The sequence below is a fragment of the Ixodes scapularis genome, unplaced genomic scaffold (assembly GCF_016920785.2).
Source record: "Ixodes scapularis isolate PalLabHiFi unplaced genomic scaffold, ASM1692078v2 PGA_scaffold0__279_contigs__length_252992795, whole genome shotgun sequence".
Taxonomy (NCBI): Eukaryota; Metazoa; Arthropoda; class Arachnida; order Ixodida; family Ixodidae; genus Ixodes; species Ixodes scapularis.
This window is the reverse complement of record NW_024609835.1, coordinates 36135909-36153909: the sequence shown is the minus strand read 5'-3', so window position 1 is coordinate 36153909 and position 18001 is coordinate 36135909. Positions and strand designations below refer to the sequence as shown.

The following is an 18001-nucleotide window of genomic DNA, read 5'->3' as shown; positions in this document are numbered from 1 at the left end:
CTGTGCGGCCCTGCACACACCTTGCACCTTTGTTGGCCACGACAATGTCTTGCAATGTGTCCATGCCGTTGGCAGCGGAAACACTGTGTCGGGATGCCGAAGTATTCCATCACCGGGTGACTTGTGAATCCCAGGAAAACCCGGGAGGGCATCGGCTGATCCTGCGGGAACTGAAGCAGGACACTTTCCGTTGGCTCTTGCTCCATGGAGCCGTCTTCTTTCCTTGAGTACGAAATTTGCCGCTGGACTGCGATGACACCAGCATCTTTTAAGTAGTCGAGAAGTTCAAAGTCTGAATATTGGACTGGGATATTGTTGATCTTGCCAACATTACGGGTGTACGACTCGGAGACGGTCACCGACACGTCTATTCCGACTAGGGATTTCATCGCAAGTAGTCTATTTGTCGCGTTTAGTGATGCCGCATTGACGGTGATAGTGCCATCCTTTCTTATGCGTGGGGCGAGTACCTTCTCTTGCGATACTGCTACAATTTCTTTTGCAATCTTGTTTGGATTGATTTTCCAGAAAGAAGCCCCGTGTTGCTTTGGCTTGATGATCAAGGGGATACCAGCTGGGCGGTTTTTTCGCACGGTGACTTGGGTGAAATCAGTCCCGTCCTGAATGTCATTGTTTTCCTCATTAATCGAGTAGGTTGACGTTCTTGCATCCATATTTTCTTGAGGGAGTTGCAAGCATTGTTTCTTCATTGGGATATCGTTATTGGAATCTTCATTCGCCGTTGGCTGGCCTTGTAATAGTAAATGTGGTTCCATGCCTGGAACTTGGCTTGTGGTAGCCACGGCATCCATGTTGGTGCCCGGGGTCAAGGTTTCAGGAACCGCGTCATTGAGGCGCGGCGACTCGGTCGCTAGTTGTCGCTTTTTAGCCGACAGGGTACCTCTGCAGGGTCCAGTGACTAAGTTATTGTTCGCGGTAGCCAAAACGATCGGAATAGCGTGAAATAATTCAAGCTTACAGGAGGAGCGAGAAATCGGTGCTTCCTGATCCGATCGTCGTCGTCGTTTTTTCTCCGAGTATCTCGGTAATCATGTTTTTTTTTTCTGTTTTTTTTTTCTTTTAGTGGGGATTCTCGCAGGCCATTATTCATCAATGGTAAAAAAGAAGAAAAAGCAATGATATTATTAAGAGTTCCTGGAAGGTCCCTGTTTTCTTCCATGGATGGGGTAAGTGCCATCAGTCGACCCACTCATGCACCTGACACCATAGCTGAACTCATTATTCAAACTTAATTTGAAACCACTGCGCAAAATTCACAAACATAATCGAGCCATCATTCCTAAGCCTCAAAAGTAAAACAAAAAACAAAAATAAAATTGATGTTTTATTTTTTTGTAGGCTTTCGTAGCCACGTTACAACAAAATCAGGAACCTTGCTGAGAAATCAGTCAGCCTTGACCAAACAGGCAGTCGCAATATACGTATATATCTGTTCTTGTGTGGTTATTGATTTGAAATGGTTGATACGAATTTTTTTTTTTAAGTCTTGCCATTTATGGTTTTTGCAGAGTTGTAGCCACCGCGTTACTATTTTCTATTGTTTAGCCACAGACTCCATCTTAGCGAGTCGCTCTTGAGGTTTATCACACTTGTTTGGTTCGGGATAGTTGCACATTGACAGTTGACCGTTTTCATCACGATGCTCTCAATGCCTCCAATCTCTTGACCCCTGTCCACAATGATCTCGCTCGTTCGTTCCTCTACTTCGTCTGTCCGCCAAGCGCGCCGTCGCGGCTGTCGACGAGGTCCTTAGTCGGGGCTGACGCTGACGGCCGACGCCGCCGAGATGACGGACAGGGAGCGTGCCCTGGCGGTCGGCTGGGCGTCCGAGGGCTTCTCGGCCACGCAGCATGTGTACTGGCCGTGCACGAAGCGCTCGCCGTCGTCGAGGGTCTCCGGGAGCCGCTGGTGCAGCGTCTCGGGCATCGGGAAAGTCAGCGCGGCCAGCAGGAACGACATCCCTCCCATCAGGATCAGCGGGATAGGACGCCCGTACGCCGCCTGCGTTGTTGTGCACAAGTCGGAACCGGAAAACAGTATACTCTCAAGAAATCCAGCTTTTGTACTTGTTTCTGTTTATTGATAGCTCGGTTTTCATATGTCATGCTGTGAAAGGAGATGTAATGGTTAGACTAATTCTGATATATAGTCGGTGAATGATTAAGAATTCAGGGGAAGCTACTTCTTCTAAACTGTTTACGGCGTCATACGTACACGCGCGCGCGCATACACGCTCACACATGTACCCATTCACGAATTCTCGCGCGTTCAGTTTCAACAGTGACCCCGAGAAAGTCGAGAGCGAAGGCGGCACTCACCAGCTGCGTGACCTGCGAACTGAAGAACTTGCCGACAGATCCGAAGGCCTGTCGCATAGACAGGGCCTGCGACCTGGCCGCAGTCGGGTACACCTCGGCAGCGTACAGGTAGCCCACGTTGTAGGCCATCGTGAGGGACACCCTGGCTGCCATGAACACCAGGGTCTCGACAACCGGGCTTCCTGGCCGGACAGAGAAAACACGTCTGAGATGCACAACGAAACCCGACCTATATTTTCGTGTGTTCCTGTCAGCAGCATGGCAAAAGCGAATGATCGCTTTCACATACTGGCAAACCACCGCGGTCACACTTTTAGTACATGTCGACACAAAAGACAGTCAGCAGACATGTTCGCAGCGTAGACATGTACGAAGCAAGCATGCTTCAAACACGCGTGATACGTGTCCGCAGATAATTCTTTCGTCATGCCTGCAGAAAAATCCGCGTATTTTGTACGATAAACCATCAGTGCGGCTCCGGCTTTAGGGAGGTTTACGTGCGTGAGTGTCAAAGTTTAAATTCTCTGTTAAAACGGGGGAACTCCGATTGATGCCCACGAAGCTTGACGGACCTTCGCTGACATCTGTTCCACAAATCGACGAAAATACCCTCGCTTTACTCCTTCGAAAGATTGGCGCAAATCAGATGATGATCTTGGCTCTGCGTGTGCCGGTTTGTCGATCCTTCGAAGGACTTGCTCCCGAAGTCCTTTAACATGCCCGTAAGACGGTGGTACAAGAAGTTAACGAACCGATCGCACGGCGGGGAATCACGCAAAAGGCTAATCGATTAACAGAAGCAACTTCTAAAGCTGCTTCCGTTGCTCGATTCGCCGCTCGAGATAAAACCCTTCCCAAGCTTTGACGCCCTGCAAGTCACCCTCGCTGTTCTTCGAGCTAAATGCAAAACGCGGCGCACGTGGCTCCCGAACCTCATAACCAATACTCCCATCGATCTCCAGAAAAATTATTAAATCGGGCAACAAAATAAAAATAAAAAAGGCGTTTGTCATTTAAGTGCCACCTGTTCTACAGATCCACCTTATACCTCTAGGCACGGCGACCGCGAAGACGTAGGCGAAGGCGGCGCAGGTGTAAGCGGTCATCATGGTAGGCCTGCGTCCCCAGCGGTCGGCAAGGGGCAGCGCGATGATGGTGGCCACGATATCCACCAGGTTCACGGCAGTCGTCATTACGAACGGGTTCCGGCTCGCGTTGGCGGCGTACAGCTGTCCGGCCGTGTACACCAGGCACGCCAACGTCCTGAGGGCATAGGAGAGAAAAAAATTACTCGCGACCTTATCTTAGAAGTACTGTAACGCATGAAACGCTGTATTTAAGAAGCCATGACGTCACGTCACCTGACGACACGTAAGATCTACGCAAAGTCCGATCGCGTGACGTCATTAAATCCCGTGACACTACGACTTGATCAACGTTGGACTTGACACCGTGTCGTCAGGTCAGGTGATGTGACGTCGCGGTGCTACGTGACCTGAAGTCGCGTGACGTCATGTTACGTCTATATTCCCGCTAAATTTAGCGGGGAACTGCACGGACGGACGGGCGACGGACAAATTTCTGGGATAACGGGCTTTGTTAAAAACATTCAATATATTTTATTTAAAGGTGTGCGACTAGTGGATTTTCAGTTCAAAGCGAATACAAAGGGAATAGTGGTTTTGGCCGGATATTTTCTAATCAAGTTTCGAGTAGTCTCTCTGAACCTTTCATTATACTGTCCAAAACTTAAACAGAAGCCCAACTGAACTTGCGAAGGTTGTTCCGAAGCTTCCACTTGTCTATTCCTAAGCTAAGTTATATTTAATCAACTATATTTATGGGCTGTGACCTCAGAGAGTCCAACGCTTACACTGGGGTGGCAAGTAAACAACATATTTGGCATACTATTATACATATAGACCAACACGCTGTCTACAAAACAAGCCCGCGTTTGCCCACACCAGGTGTGGGCTCTGCGCCTGCGCAGAAACCAAATTCGCGTGAAGTGAAGCGTTTGCGCATGCGCAGTGCCGTCGACAGCGCCACCGCCGCTGCGTGACGTCTGGGCCCCGTGTTGGTCTATAAATGCACAGCTATACTTAAATGAGTGGATTTATATATCTCTTTTTTTGTATGCTACTACCTTTTCTTAAATCTCGAATTTAGAGAAAAGATAGGTATTCGCTAAAGACCAACGGAGATAGTCAGGGCATCTCTGACTAACAAAACCCTCACATAATAGCAACAGTTTAATTATGAAAACTTTACTGCAATGTAAATATTAACAGTCAAAAAGCTTTCGTTTCTGTTTAAATACACCAGGCACGCGCGTGCACCATCCCACTTTGAAAGCGCGCTTTTTGCGCTTCCTACCGAGCAACGGTGCACCGCGGGGAAGCAACACCTGCGGAACCGAGCTCCGCGAATGTTGCTTTTTTTCCGAGAGCACTGGTGCTCGGTAAGTAAGGAGCGCGCCCAGCGGGGCTAACCCTCCACATTCAACACTTTAAAAAATACGAATATCGCAGTTCATCTCGAAGCGAATATGAAACAGCCAATTATTGGAGACTACTATTAAAAAATGAGAACATTCGCACAATACTAGTTTGAACACATTAAAATCGCCGTGGAATTATTTTATTACCTTCACTAAATAACGCAAGGAATGAATATTTCATGTTCTTAATGTGCCAAAAGCAGACGTGAAGATTTCTCTCAACACACAAACAGTCGAGAAAAAAAATAATGCGCGATACGGAAGTTAAGTCCGGACAACGTCGCCGCCGCGGTCACTCACATGTTCCAAGCCTTTAAAGGCCGACGTACATTTCGCACTTTCCACTTTTCCCCGCCGGCGCCTCCTCCTTTTCTATATCCTCTCCACTTTTTATCTTGCCCCAACTTGACTTCCCTCCCAGATTAGGAGAGGGGAGCGCTAAGAGGATTATCTTCCCTGCAGAAAAGCGAGCTTTAAGCCATTGTAACGAAATCCGTGTCGACTCAAGTGCTCAGGCAGTGCTCGTTTCCACTAAAATATAGAAAAAGGTTTATACAACACTGGGACGAAGTTTCCAGCTTGGTGTCGTAATGGTGAAGCATAACTATGTCAAACCCGCTTATTTATGCTCGTGTAAAATAACTAACGTGTTAACAAAATATAATTTCAATTAGCCGCTCCAACGAAGGTCTCTTTCACGCATAGACGCTTTGCAGCAGCTGTGCATGGACGCCGCCATAACTGACCTTGAGTTTTTGTTTCCTCTTATTTCGTTTGTTTCACTTCATCATTATCATAGCAGCCTGCAGGTTATTGCCACATTAGATTCAACTGTGTCCTTTTCTAAAGCGTCGGCCTGTGTAGAAAATTGTCAACTACTGTTTCAGTTGCTCGGCATCTCGGTAAGACAAGAGAAGGTCAGCAATGGCGGCTGTAATTTGGCGCGTGTGTAAGGCGTCTATACTTTTGCAGTTCTGACAGATGCTGTGATCTTTGACGCGTACCTCTCAGACGCCCGTTCCCGGCTTGAGCGGCGACGCGTCGCCATCGGCGTAACCACGCGTTGCATTATGGGAAGTCTCTCCTACTAACGTGACACGTGACGTCACGTGTGACGTTACAAACGCCACGAGTGACGTCACGAGTATCACTAGGGTCACTTGTGAAGGTCAAGACGAAGGTCACGACATTCACAGTGACCTTTATGGGTGACCTTTGAGACGTCACTCGTGACCTTCGTCGTGACCTTCACGACGTAGGTCACGACCTTCACGTGACCCTCGTGACGTCACGAGGGAGGAAGGAGGGAGGGGGAGGGGAAGAGGATACAGAGTAGGAGGGGGTATACCCTCCTCTCCGCATCCCCTCCTCCTGCCCAAGAGCTGCGCTCTAATTCGGCATGGGAATTGTAAAGGTCTTTAATTTTTTTTTTTGCCTCTACCGAACAGTTGTGCGTCTTTCGACATCTTTGAGGTTCGGTCACTCAGTGTTGTCCCGAATCAGAAAGCATCAAGATATGCAGGTAAACGCAGTTCCTTAGTCATTGATGGGGATCAAAGCACAAAGCTGTAAAAGTCGGGTGGAGAAAAAAAAAAAACGTGTCTTTGGAGCTGTCAATACATGGTGTCGAGTTGGACAATAATGTCGACAATCAAATCCCCAGCGCATCTTGCATTTTCGTGACATCGGTGCCTCTATTAAAGGATAGAAATACAATTTAACTTAAAGCTCACTCATTACCACGAGCTAAAAGCAAGACAAAAAAACGAATATATATTTTATATAATTTGTCACAAAACGATAACACAGCTATCAATTAAAAAAAAAATCATGAAGTGTCAGTGGCAGCGTCAAGTGTTTATTATTATTGAGGTTCCATCTCTGTGGCCTCAAAATTGACACAAAATCTGTTAAGATGAAAAGAATACCCTCATCGCGTTGGAACGTTGATGCTGGCTGATTCCCACTGATAAAAGCCTGGCTTCTGCCTTGTGCCTCCCTAACCCTCTCATGTCCAAAACTTTACTTGAAGTACTAGAAACCTACAAACCCTGACACGGTTTTAGAAAACAGAGAATGACAAAAATCTGGTCCCGAAACCCCCCCCCCCCCCCCCCCCCCCCCCCCCCAAAAAAAAAAAAAAAAACCTTTTTTTCGCAAGCACGTTTTGAAATGTCGCTAGGGAGCAACATTGGGCATTTGCGGCACTACTTCAAGTCTCAGCACTGTCTCCCAATGGGTCAAGTGCTGGGGTAACACCGACAAGGTTTTACCAGAGGAAAATTGGCGACTCTCTCGCCGGAGGAAAAAGACGGAGGCTGATGAATTAATTTTTTTGCCCGATCTCCCGAAGGTCATCCTTCCACACTGCCTAGCGATAGTTGTGGGGAGAAAATTGATCTTGGAAGGGCGGGAGGAATCATATGTTTTCCTTTTCAGACTTAGGCTAGGTGACGTAAGCTACCGCCCGTTACAAAGGGTATAGCCATTAACCTCCATCCATCCATCCATCCACTTCACGTCGAACGAATGAAAGCAGTACGACACGGGAAAAGGCCCAGGCGCGTTTCGAATTTCGCACAGGGGTGAAAGGTATAACGGCATTTGGAATATTTGCGTCGGTCTTTCTTCCCGCAATCTTGAGGCCAGTGATGGACGCCATCATACATACCTCACATCCACTGTCGGTTTTGGTTTTGAAGGACGAGTGACCTGTCTTGAAAATGTATTTCGAACGTTCTCTGCTAAGCGCAGGTATCCTCACACTTACGACAGAGGACGCTAAATGTATTAAAGCGCATGCGGAACGGGAGAAAATTAATAATTCTTGAGTTGATGCTCCCGGGCAATGCTGGGCATCAAAGGGCTAAACATAATGTATCACCCACGGCGCAACGAATGAGAGCAGCGCTGATTGATGGCAATGTTCGCATACTTTATGGCGCAGAATTATACGGAGGTTTTGTTGTACCAAGCTGAAGAGCGGCGCTGATTGGGTGAGCGTTTAGTTGAAAGCTGTTATCCAATCAATGAGTCCGGGTGGAGGCACGCAAGGAGCGCAGAAGAAACGTGTTATCGAATGGGTCTTGGGAATTTGGTACGACGTTATTGCCACGACACGACGTCATCGGAGAAAGCGTCATGTATTTCTGTGCCAAAAGTCCACCCCCTAGGGTTCATTAACCTTCCAAAATCATGCTGCCATTCAGACGCGAAGGGCAGTTAGAAATTCGACCCACCACACAACCAGGGATAAGATGAAGTTCTTTCGTAGATTGGGCGTCTTGAGCAGGTCTATGGATGAGGCCTTGGTCCCGCTAAGTTCTGTCGGGGGAGGGAACTGCGCCAAGTAGGAAATTACGAACAGCCCTTCCACAGTATAAATTAAGCTAAAACAAGAAAAAAAAATGCACACACACAGAAGTAGATGGGACGAGAAAAAGATCTGTAAGAAAACGTTTCAATATCAATTGGTGCTCTTAGAATAATTTACATCATGGTTAACACCACACCATCTCGCCTACTTTTATTGTTTTTTTTTTTAGAGAATTTTAGACTTTGTTGATATGGTGGAACTTTGATTTGCGTGTTCTGACGATCATGCATTTTCATGATCGGCGTTCATGAGAAATAAACGTATATATGATTGGGACCCCTCCCCCTTTCAATCCAAACTGGAGTAACTAATATGTAGCTTCGCGACATTCATGTAAAACAATGTGGGGTGGGGGGAATAAAAGAAGGCAGGGGCTTCCTTCTTACACTCCTTGTAATCCCACTCATACCTGCTTAATAAACGGCAATGACACTTCAATATTAGGTAACCAAATATAAGTTATAATACAACAGTAATTGTAAATTCGTAAGAGTTGAATTTGTGACTTCAGAAAAACCAGTGCGCTAACCACTAAAAAAATACCTATTGCCACAAGTTTTAAGAAAGAAAAACAAACATAAATGGACTTACCTGGCATTTCTGCATGAAGTCATCTGACAATTTTTTGCCATTGACTTTAGCGACGAACTTAAGGATGTTCTTCGATCTCTGCTCTTTCCCTCGGGAAATGAGCCAACGCAGAGACTCCGGAACAAACCTGAAACGGAAAAGAAAGAAAAGCGCTTGTCTTGTCAGTCCGGTCACTTCAAAGCCTCCATATCGGGAATTTGCTTTTCAACACGAGGTGAGCGCTGGAAAGCCGATGAGATTAAACTGCACGCGATCTCGCAGCGGGCATCGATACCGGCGTTCGATTGGACGAGCAGGCGTCCACTCTAAAAAAAAGCCCGTGCGTCAACTTTCCCGCACAACACTCAAACAGCCAGTCACCGCAACTTACGGAGGCAGCTCAGCGAATGACGATGCCGAAACATATGTTTAAACCAAAGAAGGCAGTCTGAGTTGTGACATTAAGCCATGCAAAACGTCACGCTTACATCGCTTAATGTCACAACTCAGACTGCGTTTTTTGGTCTAAACATATGTTTCGGCGTCGTCATTCGCTGATCTGCCTCCGTAAGTTGCGGTGATTGGCTCTCCGAGTGTTGTGCGGAAAAGCAGACTCACGGGCTTTTTTTTTAGAGTGTACGTCGGCTGGAGCTCGTTAGCGCCGTTCGGCGCTAAGCGTTAAAAATATATTTAATTTAATTAGGCTGTTACACTGATATACTCGTGTTGGAAGGGAACTGGCGATTTTATTTGATCTTATGTTTTGAGCAGTACGGCATTTTCCATCTTACTATGGTCACTAAGAGACGCGTGGCGAGGCTCGGGTATCTTATTCGCAGCCAATCACATAGCGCAGCTGATCAGAAGGCCGAAGAACGAATCGCGAAGAAGGAAGCACGATTATGATAGGCCACGCATTTGTTTTAGCTGTAATTTGTCAGTGACTTTAGAAATAAACAAATTTCTGACAATCCGAGCTACAATGAAGCTCGCATCCTTGCTCTCTTCGAGGCGACACAAGGGACGTCTTCTGAAAAGCTGCCGAAGGAAATAGCCGCACGTCCAGAAGAAGGGGGGAATTTAGCGAACGATGAATAACAGGTTTTGATGCGTTTTGCCCGGGGTACATTCGACAGGACACCCCGCGCAGTGGGCATTTTTGTATCATAACGTCACTAAAGCTTCCTCAGTTCCTAATACCCTAGTTACCCTTAACCGCAGTTAAGTGTTACCGAGGTCACGCTTAACTGGGTACTTTTGCGCTATTTGCCTGTTTCGTGACCTAAGTTGGGGTACACTCTGAGATACGTCGGTGGGTTCACTTTCCCACAGGACACGAAGGCAGCAAATTACGGCGATTGACAAACTTCAGATTACGATTAGATCTGAAACTATGTGACGCGTGCACAGGGACAGTTAATCAGCGAGCGAGAAATCACGCTTATTATCTGCCCCTGCGCTCATCGCACTTCTGGGTTTAATCGTACTCCCAGCTTCATTATCCGCTGGGAGCCTTTTGCTTTTCGCCGAGATTCGCCGTTTCCGTGTGTTGCAGAAAAGCACTGCCTGGGTCCGGGTCTCATCCGAATTCTAGAGAGCTCTACAATTTTTGTTTTCGTGATGATTGGAGGGAGATTGAGTCGAAAGCGGACGCGTCTGGGCCTTTTATGTAGTTACCAGGTTGACAAGGGTGCGAGCAGAGGAGGCAGAGCCGAGACCAGCGTGAGCTTCCTCCAGTCGGCGAGGTAGTAGGCGAGCCAGGGAAAGGCTGCCCCGACCAGCGGGTACGAGACCTGGAAGCCACTCAGCACCATCATCCGCCGATCGGGGGCGACGTACTCCACCACTGGGGGACGCGAATCACAGAAAAAAATATTCACGTTTGTCCTCATATCTCTAATGGTGGCTATAAACAAAATACATTAAAAAAAAAAAAAAAAAAAGCCTGATTAATTTTGCGATTCGAGAAACCGAAAACAACGAACTTGCTCGGTTCCGCTTTTTGGTATGCGAAGGATTATGCTAATTTTTCTTTGCGTTTACTTGGACATGTTTCGGGTCCCTCCTCTTTCGCTATGGACGCGCTAGAGATTTTCGTAAAATATATAGATGCGCGAGTCGACTTTTCTCGACTCCAGAGGAGGCGACGCCGCTCAGCGGAAAAGACGTAAAACCTTAGTCACACTGCTCATACACCATTCAAAAGACAGTCTGCCAACACGAGTCACCGAAATATTTATGGTTCGAATGCCGCCTGCCAAGTTTCTTCTTGAACTCATTGCCATGCGACATTCGAAGCACAGATCTCGCGGTGACTCGCGTGCAAGTGTGGCCTCGGCTTAAAAGAGAGAGACGGCGAGCTGCCGCTTACCCAAATGCGCTACGAAATTTGGCCCTGCCTGGTGGTCGGAACGGGAAACAGAGGAAATGAAGGTAAATGCACGCTGTTGGAACTACAAATACTGTCTGCCTGATGTCCTACTCGTAGATGGTAATGGTTATTGCTATGCGCTGGTCGAAGTGATTGGTGTCAGCACTTTTATTGGCACGAGGAGAATCATCTTACCGAGGACGAAAGGCATGATGCTGATGGCCAGCACCACGAGACCCACGAAGACCCTGCTGACGACGAAGTGCACGAAGCCCGCCGTGAAGTAAGTGTACAGGCCCGCCGCTCCGCACAGCACGTTCACCCCGATCATCACGGGAACCCGTCCGATCCTGCACGAAACGGTTAACGCCGCTCATCCCACGCCAATTGAATGAATTTGACTTGTTGATTTGAACAATGAAACCGCGTCGCCTGCGCAGTTCTTGACTCGAGCGTTATCCTCCGCTGGCACGTATCCTTCACACATGGAGTTTCAAGCTTAGCAAAGCTTCACTCCCATTCACGCCACACACTTTAAAAAGAAGGTGTGAGCGTTCACTTTCCAGCAGTACACGGATACAGCCGATCACGACTAACAACGGAAGTATCCCAGCGAATGACGAAACCTAAAATAAGATTAGACCTAAAAAAAAATAAACTAAAAAAAAACATCATTTGCGCATTTGCGCAGGGTCAACAAGCGAGCAAGTGCAACGTCATACTCGTTGTCCAGGAAAGTGAACCCACATAGTTTTCTTAAAGTACACACGTGCTTCAGGGACCCCTGTCTTCTGCGTCGCTGCCCGCCGTAGACCCTGGCAAGTTTCTTGGCCTCATTTTTTATAGAAAGAGAACTACACTTTCTAATTTTGCAAGACAAAACTGACATGTGAAATACACCTTTAACCAAAAATTTAGATTGCTACGTGCAGGCGTCGATTTTTACGGACTATTTTAGATCGAGCCTGGTGAATTGGACCACCGTGTAGATAGCCCGCGCCTGTTCTCCGCGGCGTGGAGCACGGGGTAGCCAATCATGGCAAAGGAGGAGACTAGAGCAAATGATCGCGGCAGACGAAAAGATGCGATCACCAGAGCTTGCCCCGAAACATTCTGTACAGACATTAATATTCTAGAAATAAGCACCATTCAACTTCACGCTGAAACTGGTGGATAAAAGAAACACATACACACACATACACACACAAACACACACGCGCACGCGCACACTCTCTCTCACACACGCACGCACACACCACGGTTAAAATGGTGTGTGCGTTTGTCCGTTTTTTTTGTCTCAGCTTTGGAATGAAGCATGGACATCATTCACCATGATGAGAAAACCCGACACCGTGGTAAAAGCAGGGAAACTTGGCCGAAGAAGAAAGACAGGGGAAAATAACGTTTGAGACGTTCTTTTCCCCTGCCTTTCTTCTTCGACCAAGTTTCCCTGCTTTTACCGCAGTCTCGGGTTTTCTACATCATGATCAACATCCACCAGCTCGCCTGCGCACTCACTGTTTTTCATCATTCACCAGTTGCCTACGTTTACTCTTTCACAACTACCATTCGTTTCTTGTTTTATAGGTCTAGCTAAAAAAAAAAAAAAGTTGTTAGAAAAAAGCGGTACCAAGGACACATATCGAGCAATTCACAATCACAGAAAGATGCCAAGAGAAAGCAAGAATGTTTGAAGCACCTGTCGCTGAGGTTCCCGCAGATCAACACTCCAACGGCTGTAGCTACCCAGAACGCAGTGTTGGATACGTACGCCTTCCAGGCATGCTCGCACACCCAGTCCATCTGCGGGCGGTATGAGAATAGAAAGTCACTGAGGTGGAGTCACCGTGAAGACCACCTGCTCCAGTATACCATGAGGAATACATGCTTTGTCTGGTGCTCCCTCTGCACGAGCGTTCGTTCCGTCGAAGCGGTACCAAATCTATTCGCAACTTTCACGGCCCGCCGGGGGCGCACTAGTGGCTGTCACCTGGATGATCGTCGTAGAACAGTATGCAGTATGAGGTTGGGATTGCGAAGCGTAATTCTTAATTTGGTTAATACGAGCCGTATAAGAGCCTTACCTTATATTTCCACGTCAGGAAGGTGTAAGCTAGCACCTTAAGTATGAAGGGAATCATCCGGCAGCTAAGAAGAGCGATTCACGCACCTCGGTATCACCATCGCTGAATGTTCCCACCCTGTAGCCTTTGCGGCTATGCACCTTTCAAGTGGTCACAAAATCGCAACCCGACGTACGATCACCCCAGTCCAGCATGCGCATGTTCGCCGCTTCGGAACGTGAGCAATGGACGTGGTACAAACGCTGAAAATAATACCGGCGAAAAAGCCGTTTTCCGAAAGCTTGGCAGTGGAGATCGGACGCTGGGCTGTGGGTTTGTAAACAAATGGTGTATTTTCACTGAAAGGATGAGAACGGCGGGGAGGTCTTTTAGTTGTCCCACCTCACCCTCATCGCGAGCCCTTCGACAACGTTTCGGCATCTCGTGTGCTTCGAGTGTGCACGCGCAGCCAGAGCACGACGGAAGGCAGCGAGCGCGTGCTGGAGGACAGATATTTGAAAGAACGCCCTGCCGTTTTCATCCTGTCAGTGAACAGACGCGCTTTTATTAGTTCGAGCGAAATGCCGGCGAAAAATGACAAAAAAGACAGCGGTCAGCTGCTTGCCCTCGGTGGTGCAGACCTCGAAGAGTTCGTTGAGAGAGTTTTAGCAGATCATGTTTTCGAAGAGTGATAATAACATCGGGAACTCTTTAAGCCCTTCAAAACATGTTTTGGAAGAGTTCCGAAAAAACAATTGGCTCCGGAAAAAAAAAAAATGGCCCGAAAAAAAGACTTCGGAAAAAAAAGATGCCGAAAAAAAAAAGGCCCCGGAAGAAAATGCCCTCCGAAAGAACCGTCCCAAGCTGTAAGTAGGAAGAATTTTCCCAAGGGGCAAGGAAAAAATAATTTCCCGATGAACTTCTTTCGAAATGGGAGGTATTAACCTCGCTCATTTCCCCTAAGACAGTAATCGCACTCTGGTTTGATGTGATGTAATTGTTCTGTTTATTTTGTAATGAAAAGGAACAGGCGCATGCCCTTCAACACACGGCTGTGAATCGTTGACACGTAGCCGAAATCAAATGGAAGATTTCGGGGGGGGGGGGGGGAAGGGGGTGGGGGGCGTGCCCCATGGGCCCCCCGCCCAGCCCATGGGGCACGCCCCCCCCCCCCCCCCCCGAAATCTTTCATTTTGTTGGGACCTTCTCTCCCCCTCTCCCTCATACAGCATTTTGTCATGTGCGCCCCCCCCCCCCCCCCCCCCCCGAAACAAAATCCTGGCTACGTGCCTGTATGGCAGCATTGCAGGTCACCGCATAGCCTCCTATTTACTGACAAAGCTTGGCAGATCGCTACGAGGTAGCGGCCGCCGAAATAGAGAAGGTGGAGCGGCTGACAACGGATGAGAGGAAAGCCACGTGACTGGCGCCCCGCTGCGGCGAGACGCCGAAACACACTTCTACCGAGCGAACAACTGTGTTTCGAGTCCCCCGAGAATTGGCTCTTTGATACTCGGTGTTACCAGATCCTCGCGCTCTAAATGCTCCGTCGTCAAACTGCCAGGCTTTGTGAGTATAGAGGAGGCCATGGTCACAGCCATGAGCCACTCAATAGTGCGGAAGGCCATCGACGCCTTACGCTCAAAAGAGTCGGCGTTCTCCCCAGGAAGCCGGCGCTTGTCGAAATGCAAAGCCGTCTCAAGAACCTACGTGAAAAGTATACCGCTGGGATGGCAACAACTGAGGACGTCCTGCGTGCTGTCGGTCATACCATTTGATTCTATCGTTTCTGCACGTACTTAGATTGTTAATGTCGGTGTGTTGAAGCGAATATATATAATTTATATAGTTAATATTGTATAGCTAGTTTCATTATTATAGTAACATAGCTAACATTTCGCATCCCGCAGAAACGGTATTATTCGCAGACGACTCGAAAGCATTTTTTCCCCCAACCTCCAGGATCTTGAAAGTACAGCTAATGATTGGTTCAATAATTTATCATTTTGGCTAGTTGCAAACGAGCTTCAATTTAATATCTAAAAAAAAAAAAACTAAATATACTGTTTTCAGAGCAAGAAATAAGATGCTTAACAACGACATTGGTATAAAGTTTAACTCCTCCAAACTGGAGAAGGTTGAATCTTTAAAGTTCCTGGGTGTAGGGTTTCATGAACACCCCCGTACTGGACAATTCATATGTTCAAGTTATCTTTCACTCTTTCCAGATCAATCGGCACAATACATAAATTAATATATTTATTAACAACATGGCTTGAGTGCCAATTATTTTATGCACTCGTTCACTCTCATTTATATTACTGTTCATTGGTTAGGGAAGCGAGAACAAAAAGTAACCTTGAAAAACTGCTAGTGCTCCGGAAAAAAGTGATCCGATCCATCGAGTGTCTTTGTTATAACAATTACACATCTGCTTATATATATATATATATATATAAACATCGCTTGCTTATTATATAGCAGTTAATTATGCTCAACATTACTGAAGTCCTTTTTCATTATCTTAAGACCGACACGGAGTCATTTCTCACCCAAAAATGCGTACGAGCTAGTGCGATAGATACATTCTGAAAAAAGATAAGGGATCATATTTTGGAGCATAAATAATATCTTGCATAAAAATGTGTATACAACATTTTTTTTTTTTAGGGGGGGGGGGGGGGGGGGGGGGGAGAGGGGTATTTTTTGTGCCCCTTCGAAACCTGCATGGGACACGGGACCTTAATCGGGTACTCTAAAGCACCTTTTGTCCCTGCCACCCCACAGAAAAATGGCTAATAAAATGAAAAGAAATTAAATCTTTCCGTTTTTTTCCCCTAAAAGCAAAAAAAAAAAAAAGAAAATACAGCACTCTAATCCCGAATGCGATTCCTGGGTTAGGGAAATTTGCGAGCTTAATATCTCACATTTAAAAATAATTTCACGGGAATGTATTTTTTGCCTTACGCCTTTAGCTTTTTTCTTCTTTTTTTTTTTTTTTGCTATTTATTGATTATTTATTTTTTTGCCATTCTTTTCCTACACTTATTTTGAAGGGTGTGCTCAAAGCGGTGTAGCATGTAGCCACATAAACGATCTGATAAAGCTTTCTCTGCGAGCGAGCATCGCCCGCGGCATTATAGTCTTTGCCTTACAACACGTCGTTGATAGTTTGTCCAAAGCCCTGGCAGAAAGAGGGTCATGATACAAAAACAACCCCGTAAGAAACGTTCCACGACGCGACCGTGCACCATTCGCTTATACATCAACTCGCTCCTTGAAGTGAGGTTCAGCTTGACTCACGGAGAGGCCGAGATACTGCCTGTAATAACGTTACTATATACTCTCACGACACTCGTGCTGAGCGTATACGCCGTAATCAGTATTTCCGGCTTTGCTCGACTAAGACCTCACCTCGGAGACCACGCTGGGATAGAAAAGCGTGAAGTCGTATTCCCAGCCAAACTGACACGTCGTTACAGGAAGCTCGGAGGAGACGTCTCCCCAGGAAGAATGCATGTCATCCACAGTGTCCGCAGAGCCGTGCACCGCCAGCCACCGGGACAGCGTGGCGTTGGCGTCGTACATCCGACAACGGCTGAGGTGTCCGTCATCATCACGAGGTAAGGCCATCTCCAGGAGGTTCTCCTGGGAGACGTTGATGGCCGCGTACACGTTTCGGGGCAAGCGGCATCGATGCGGGGGCACCAGAAGGCTGAAGATGTGCGCGAAGAGTGGCAGCACGCGGAGCGGTGCCACAAACACGCACAGGTACGCGATGAGCAGGTACTGGAAGCGACCGAAGTCACCCACCTCCCGCATTGCCTCTTCCAGCAACATCCTCTTGACTACCGGGCTTGTCCAGGAGAAAATGAGACCTTGGATTAAAACTTGTGTTTGGGCGAGTTGGTTCATGCTCATTTCAAAGGTTAAAATGCGTAAACGAAACGAGGACAATAAAGACACAAAGACGACAGGACGGGCGCTACGTCCTGTCGTCTTTGTGTCTTTATTGTCCTCGTTTTGTTTGAGCTGCTTAACCTTTGAAAATGAGACGGACTGCATAGGGGAAAAGCGGCACTGTTTGGATCTTTTACGAATTAGAGAGTTTATTTACGCCATAGTGACGTGCGTAAGGAGGATTTTACTTACTTTCATATTCACTGTTTATTTACTATCTATTTATATGTTGTACGGAACGGCGTTCCAAGGAACGACGTTCCTGGAAATGATCTTTTCGGAGGAGCGGAGAAACACCGCTGTTACGTCTTGCATAGGCAGAACTGAAACGGGAACACGTTCAGTCTTCCAGGAAACGGCAGGAAACAAGGCATTCCTTTTTTTTTATCTATTTATTTACAATTTTACCCTAATTTAGTAGGCATATAGTTTTTTTTTTTTTTTTTGGCTATTTCTAATTTTGACTTTGAGTGTTGGGAATGTGTCCGAGAGATAGTCGAAAACAGGCAACTGGAACAAATGTGATCGTGGCGACTCGACACATAGTTGAATGTGGATATTTTCACTCGCTAGCTTTATTTTAACTCGACTAATTATCCAGCAGAATGTTTTATTGAAACACGCAAATGTAACGTTAACGTAACGACACGTTCCAATCATATAAACGTAACGGGAACGCTTTCTTTTGTATCGAGCCGCTGGAACTTGTAACGGGAACCCGTTCTAAGTTTGAGAAGTAAGAACGAGCTTTCGTTCGTGTTTTGGAGGAAGGTGTACAGCACTGGCCAGCAAAATCGACACATTGACGAATTCAAGTATGAT

At 46.9% G+C, this 18001-nt stretch overlaps 1 protein-coding gene across 1 annotated transcript; it reads right to left on the bottom strand.

Moving 5' to 3' along the window:
* Positions 1-1705: 1705 nt before the first annotated feature.
* LOC120836292 (solute carrier family 22 member 13) lies at positions 1706-17092 on the bottom strand. Its single transcript, XM_040207109.2, has 9 exons — positions 16634-17092; positions 12856-12959; positions 11352-11506; positions 10463-10631; positions 8807-8933; positions 8079-8179; positions 3388-3602; positions 2340-2521; positions 1706-2022 (listed from the first exon to the last, which is right to left on the bottom strand). The coding sequence occupies exons 1-9, from the start codon at positions 17057-17059 to the stop codon at positions 1771-1773; spliced, it is 1731 nt and encodes a 576-aa protein (XP_040063043.2). The 5' UTR covers positions 17060-17092; the 3' UTR covers positions 1706-1770.
* Positions 17093-18001: the final 909 nt, after the last annotated feature.

What these genes read in the sequence shown, in the direction of transcription:
- LOC120836292 (XM_040207109.2), bottom strand. Translation starts at nt 17,059, where the DNA reads ATGTTGCTGGAAGAGGCAATGCGGGAGGTGGGTGACTTCGGTCGCTTC. An exon ending in TGCGGGAACCTCAGCGACAG is followed by an intron (nt 11,507 to 12,855) that starts GTGCTTCAAACA and finishes CGTTTCGTGCAG; the next exon opens with GATCGGACGGGTTCCCGTGA. An exon ending in ACTTCATGCAGAAATGCCAG is followed by an intron (nt 8,180 to 8,806) that starts GTAAGTCCATTT and finishes TACTTGGCGCAG; the next exon opens with TTCCCTCCCCCGACAGAACT.